This window comes from Mandrillus leucophaeus, unplaced genomic scaffold, assembly GCF_000951045.1.
Source record: "Mandrillus leucophaeus isolate KB7577 unplaced genomic scaffold, Mleu.le_1.0 Scaffold163, whole genome shotgun sequence".
In the NCBI taxonomy this organism is placed as follows: Eukaryota; Metazoa; Chordata; class Mammalia; order Primates; family Cercopithecidae; genus Mandrillus; species Mandrillus leucophaeus.
The window spans coordinates 420,063-425,733 of record NW_012101621.1 but is presented as its reverse complement, the minus strand read 5'-3'; the positions used below and the strand labels follow the sequence as shown (position 1 = coordinate 425,733).

At 35.6% G+C, this 5,671-nt stretch overlaps 1 protein-coding gene across 1 annotated transcript in view; it reads left to right on the top strand.

The window, feature by feature from the left end:
- Window positions 1-229: 229 nt before the first annotated feature.
- The window catches only part of LOC105536795 (olfactory receptor 4K14-like), a 12,724-nt gene continuing 7,282 nt past the window's right edge, over window positions 230-5,671 (top strand). Inside the window, exon 1 of the mRNA XM_011976279.1 lies at window positions 230-234. Within this exon, the coding sequence (XP_011831669.1) occupies window positions 230-234 (5 nt within the window). The remainder of the gene's footprint in view (window positions 235-5,671) is intronic.

Below are 5,671 nucleotides of genomic sequence, written 5' to 3'. Positions count from 1 at the left end.
GGTCAGATTGTTGCAGTTTCTTGGGTACATAACTCTACTGGGTGTAATATGAGAATATTATCTTTAGAAATTAGGTAAATCTCTATTATGGAAGATATGCTTATTTGTAATTTGAGGCTTTTGTGTATCTTCTTTTCCACAACAAATGTATGCTTTACCCAGTTTCCTTATGAGAATTATTTTTATACTTAATCTATGCTTATAAGGGAAGGGGAAAATAATGCTTACGATGTGGTAATGGTTTTCATTGTTTGCTTGCTCACACTGGTACCACCTTGAAGATTTCAAGGATAAAAAATGAAAATTTAAAAAGTGAAAACATGCCAAGGGAGAGAATTAATAAAGGAAGAAGGGAACTAGGCAATTATCTTTCCAATATCCAGTTTGAGTAAGTTTACTTAAGAATAAACAAAAGCAATATCAATATTATATTTGGAGGTAAATAATTGGTGATCAGTGAAATTTTTACTTTATGTACTTTACTTTTTACTTTAAGTACTTTAAAATACATGTTTTCTAAGGAAATGTGTATTTAAAAACACATAAAATATTTATTTTCTAAGGTAATAAATAAGTGAATTTAATAGAAGCATAGAATAGTGGTTACCAAAGGTTGGAGATGATAGGAGGGAGAGGAAGATCAAGAGAGGTTGATATAATATATATAATTATTACCTTAGAAAAGATAAATAATAGATTAGATATAGAAGATAGATAGATAGAGAGAGAGAGAGAGATAGATGATGATAGATAGATAGATAGATAGATAGATAGATAGATAGATAGATAGATAGATGGAAAGATAGATAGATAAAAATAGATAACATTTCCTTTTCCTTTTTTTTGAGATGGAGTCTCACTCTGTTGCCCAGGCTGGAATGCAGAGGCATGATCTCAGTGAGCTGCAACCTCCAGCTCCCAGGTTCAAGTAATTCTCCTGCCTCAGCCTCCCCACCTGCCTCCTACATTCAAGCAATTCTCTTGCCTCAGCCTCCTGAGTAGATGGTATTACAGACACCCACCACCATACCCGGCTTACTTATTTATTTATGTATTTATGTATGTATGTATGTATTTATTTATTTATTTAGGTACAGACAGGTTTTCACCATGTTGGCCGGACTGGTCTCAAACTCCTGGCCTCAAGTGTTCTGCCCACCTAGGCCTCCCAAAGTGCTGGGATAGCAGACGTGAGCCATCGTGCCTGGCTCCAAAATAGATAACTTTTCTAACCTTGATGACCAGAAGATGGTAATATCTTAAAGCCTAGAGATTTTCCAGTATCCATTTATATAATTGAAGTTAATTTTTTTTAAAAGAGAGTTCAATGCTTTTATTTTTTTATTAGTTTTTATTTACACTTGACACAATAATCATGCATATTTATGGAGTGTAGTGTGAGGTTTCAATGCATGTATACATCATATTATGATCAAATTAGGGTAATTACTATATACATCACTTTAAACATTTATCATTTATTTGGGGTATTAACATTCAAAATCTTCACTTCTGGGCCAGGCACGATGGCTCACGTCTACAGTCCCAGCACTTTGGAAGGCCAAGGCAGGTGGATCACCTGAGGTGAGGAGTTCGAGACCAGCCCGGCCAATATGGTGAAACCCTGTCTCTACTAAAAATAAGAAAATTAGCCAGGTGTGGTGGTGGGCACCTGTAATCCCAGCTACTCAAGAGGCTGAGGCAGGAGAATCACTTGAACCTGGGAGGTGGAGTTTGCAGTGAGCTGAGATCACGCCATTGCCCTCCAGCCTGCACAACAAGAGCAAGACTCCGTCTCAAAAAAACCCAAAAAAGTCACTTCTGGCTATCTTGAAATATACACTACCTTTCTATTAACTATAGTCACCCTACTGTGTAATAGAACATGAAAACTTATTCTTTTTTAACTGTAACTTTATATTCATTGACCAACCTCTCTTGATCTTCCCCTCCCTCCTACCATCTCCAGCATTTGGTAACCACTATTCTACACTCTACTTCTATTAAATTCACTTTTTTAGAATCCACATGAGTGAGACCATGTGATGCTGTCTTTCTGTAGCTGGCTTACTTCACTTAATGTAATGTCCTCCTAATTCACTATTGTTGCTGCAAATTACAGAATTTTATTCTGTTTTGTGACTGAACAGTATTCTATTCTATGTATGTACCAAAATGTCTTTATCCATTCATCTGTAGAGGGCATTTAGGTTGATTTCGTACTTTGGCTATTTTGAGTAGTGCCACAATAAACATAAGAATGTGGCTATCTCCTTGACATACTGATTTCATTTCCTTTAAATATATACCCAGTAATGGAATTGTTGAATCATGTGGTAGTTCTATTTTTAATGTTTTGGGAAACCACTATATCGTTTTCCATAATGGCTGCACAGTAATTTACATACCAATAAACAGTGCAAATGAGTCCCTTTTCCTCACATTCACATCAGCATGTGTTATTTTTTGTCTTTTTGATGATAGCCATTCTAACTGGGATTAGATGATATCACATTGTGATTTTGATTTGTATTTTCTTCAAAATTAGTAATGCTAAGCATATTTTCATATATCTGTTGGCCATGTGTATATCTTCTTTTGATACATGTTTATTCAGGTCTTTTGTCCATTTTTAAATCAGATTTTTTGTTTTCTATTGAATTGTTTGAGTTCCTTATATATTCTGGTTACTAATCCCTTGTCAAATGCATAGTTGGCAAATACTCTCTCCCATTCTGTAGGTTGTCCCATCACTCTGTTGATTCTTTCCTTTGCTGTGCAGAAGAATTTTAGTTTGATGTAATCCCATTGTCTATTTTTGCTTTTGTAGCCTATGCTTTTGAGGTCTAATTCAAAAGTATTCTTGCCAAGTTCAGTTTCATATTGCATTTCTCCTATGTTTTCTTCTACTAATTTCACAGTTTCAGGTCTTACATTTAATTGTTTTAATCCATTTAGAGTTGAATTTTGTGTATTGTAAGAGATAAGGGTCAAGTTTCATTCTTCTGCATGTAGATATTCAGTTTTCCCAGTACAATTTATTGAAGAGACTGTCCTTTCCCCAATGTATTCTTGGGATCTTTGTCAAAAATCAGTTGACTGTAAAGCATGAGTTTATTTATGGGGTTCTGTATTCTGTTCTGTTGGTCTATATGTCTGTTTTCATGCCAGTACCATGCTGCTTGGGTTACAATATCTTATAGTGTATTATGAAGTCAGGTAGTGTGATGCTTCCAGCTTTGTTCTTTTTGTTCAATATTGCCTTGCCTATTTGGGGTCATGTGCCTTTCCATACAAATTTAGGATTTTTTTTTTCTATTTCTGTGGAGAATGTCATTAGTATTTCAATAGGGATTGCACTGGTTCTGTAGATTTCTTTGTTAAAATTTGGTTGTGGCCTAAAATGTGGTCTATTTTGGAGAATGTTTCATATACTATTGAGGAAAATGTTCAATCTGAACTTCTTTGGTAGAATGTTCTGTAAATATCTGTGAGGTCCATATGGTCTAGAGTGCAGTTGAATTCTAATGTTTCTTTGTTGATTTCCTATCTGATTGATCTGTTTATTGCTGAAAATTGGGTGTTGAAGTCCCCTATTATTATAGTATTGCAGTTGACCTCTCCTTTTAGGTTGTAAATATTTGATTTATATATTAAGGTGCACCAGTGTTAGGTGCATATATATTTACAATTGTTATATCCTCCTGCTATATTGATAAGCAAGGAGTTACTACTGCCAGGTTGTTACTTGTTTTCTAATTGTTTAACTCCTGTCTTTTTTCCTTTCTTACTGTCTTCCTTTGTGATTAAGTAATTTTCTCTAGTTGTATGCTTTGAACTCTTGCTTTTCTATTGTTAGTTTATTATAGGCTTTTCTTTTCTTGTTACCATGAAGTATACAAAAAGTATCTTATAGTTATAAGTAATTATCTTGTAATTACAGTAACTTTAAACTGATAACAACTTAGATCACAAAGAAAATGATAAACAAAAATCTCTACACTTTGGCTCCATGCCCCCACATTTTTACTTGTTGATGTTTCAATTTACATATTTTATTGCTATTATTATACGTTAAGTTCTAGGGTACATGTGCACAATGAGCAGGTTTGTTACATATGTATACATGTGACATGTTGGTTTGCTGCACTAATTAAGTCGTTATTTACATTAGGTATTTCTCCTAATGCTTTCCCTGCTACATCCCTCGACCCCATGACAGGCCCCAGTGTGTGATGTTCCCCTATGTCAAAGCTCATTGTTCAATTCCCACCTATGAGTGAGAACATGTGCTGTTTGGTTTTCTGTCCTTGTGATAGTTTGCTGAAATTGATGGTTTCCAGTTTCATCTATGCCCCTGCAAAGGACATGAACTTTGAGCTTTGTTATTTTTGCTTAGGACTGTCTTGGCAATGTGGGCTCTTTTTTGGTTCCATATGAACGTTAGTTTTATTCCAATTCTGTGAAGAGAGTCATTGGTAGCTTGATGGGGATGACGTTGAATCTATAAATAACCTTGGGGAGTATGGCCATTTTCACAATATTGATTCTTCCTATCCATGAGCATGGGATATTCTTCCATTTGTTTGTGTCCTCTTTTATTTTATTGAGCAGTGGTTTGTAGTTCTCCTTAAAGAGGTCCTTTACATCCCTTGTAAGTTGGATTCCTAGGTATTTTATTCTCTTTGAAGCAGTTGTGAATGGGGGTTCATTCATGATTTGGCTCTCTGTTTGTCTGTTATTGGTGTATAGGAATGCTTGTGATTTTTGCACATTGATTTTGTATCCTGAGACTTTGCTGAAGTTGCTTATCAGCCTAAGGAGATTTGGGGCTGAGACGATGGGGTTTTCTAAATATACAATCATGTCATCTGCAAACAGGGACAATTTGATTTCCTCTTTTCCTAATTGAATACCCTTTATTTCTTTCTCTTGCCTGGTTGCCCTGGTCAGAACTTCCAACACTATGTTGAATAGAAGTGGTGAGAGAGGGCATCCCTGTCTTGTGCCACTTTTCAAAGGGAATGCTTCCAGGTTTTGCCCATTCAGTATGATATTTGGCTGTGGGTTTTCCAAAAATAGCTCTGATTATTTTGAGATACATTCCATCAACACCTAGTTTATTGAGAGTTTTTAGCATGAAGGGCTGTTGAATTTTGTCAAAGGCCTTTTCTGCATCTATTGAAATAATCATGTGGTTTTTGTCTTTGGTTTTGTTTATGTGATAGATTACGTTTATTGATTTGCATATCTTGAACCAGCCTTGCATCACAAGGATGAAGCCAACTTGTTCTTGGTGGATAAGCTTTTTGATGTGCTGCTGGATTCAGTTTGCCAGTATTTTATTGAGGATTTTTGCATAAATGTTCACTAGAGATATTGGTCTAAATACTCTTTTTTTTCTTGTGTCTCTGCCAGGCTTTGGTATCAAGATGATGCTGGCCTCATAAAACGAGTTATGGACGATTCCCTCTTTTTCTATTGATTGAAATAGTTTCAGAAGGAATGGTACCAACTCCTCTTTGTACCTCTGGTAGAATTCAGCTGTGAATCAGTCTGGTCCTGGACTTTTTTTGGTTGGCAGGCTATTAATTATTGCCTCAATTTCAGAGCCTGCTATTGGTCTATTCAGGGATTCAACTTCTTCCTGGTTTAGTCTTGGGAGGGTGTA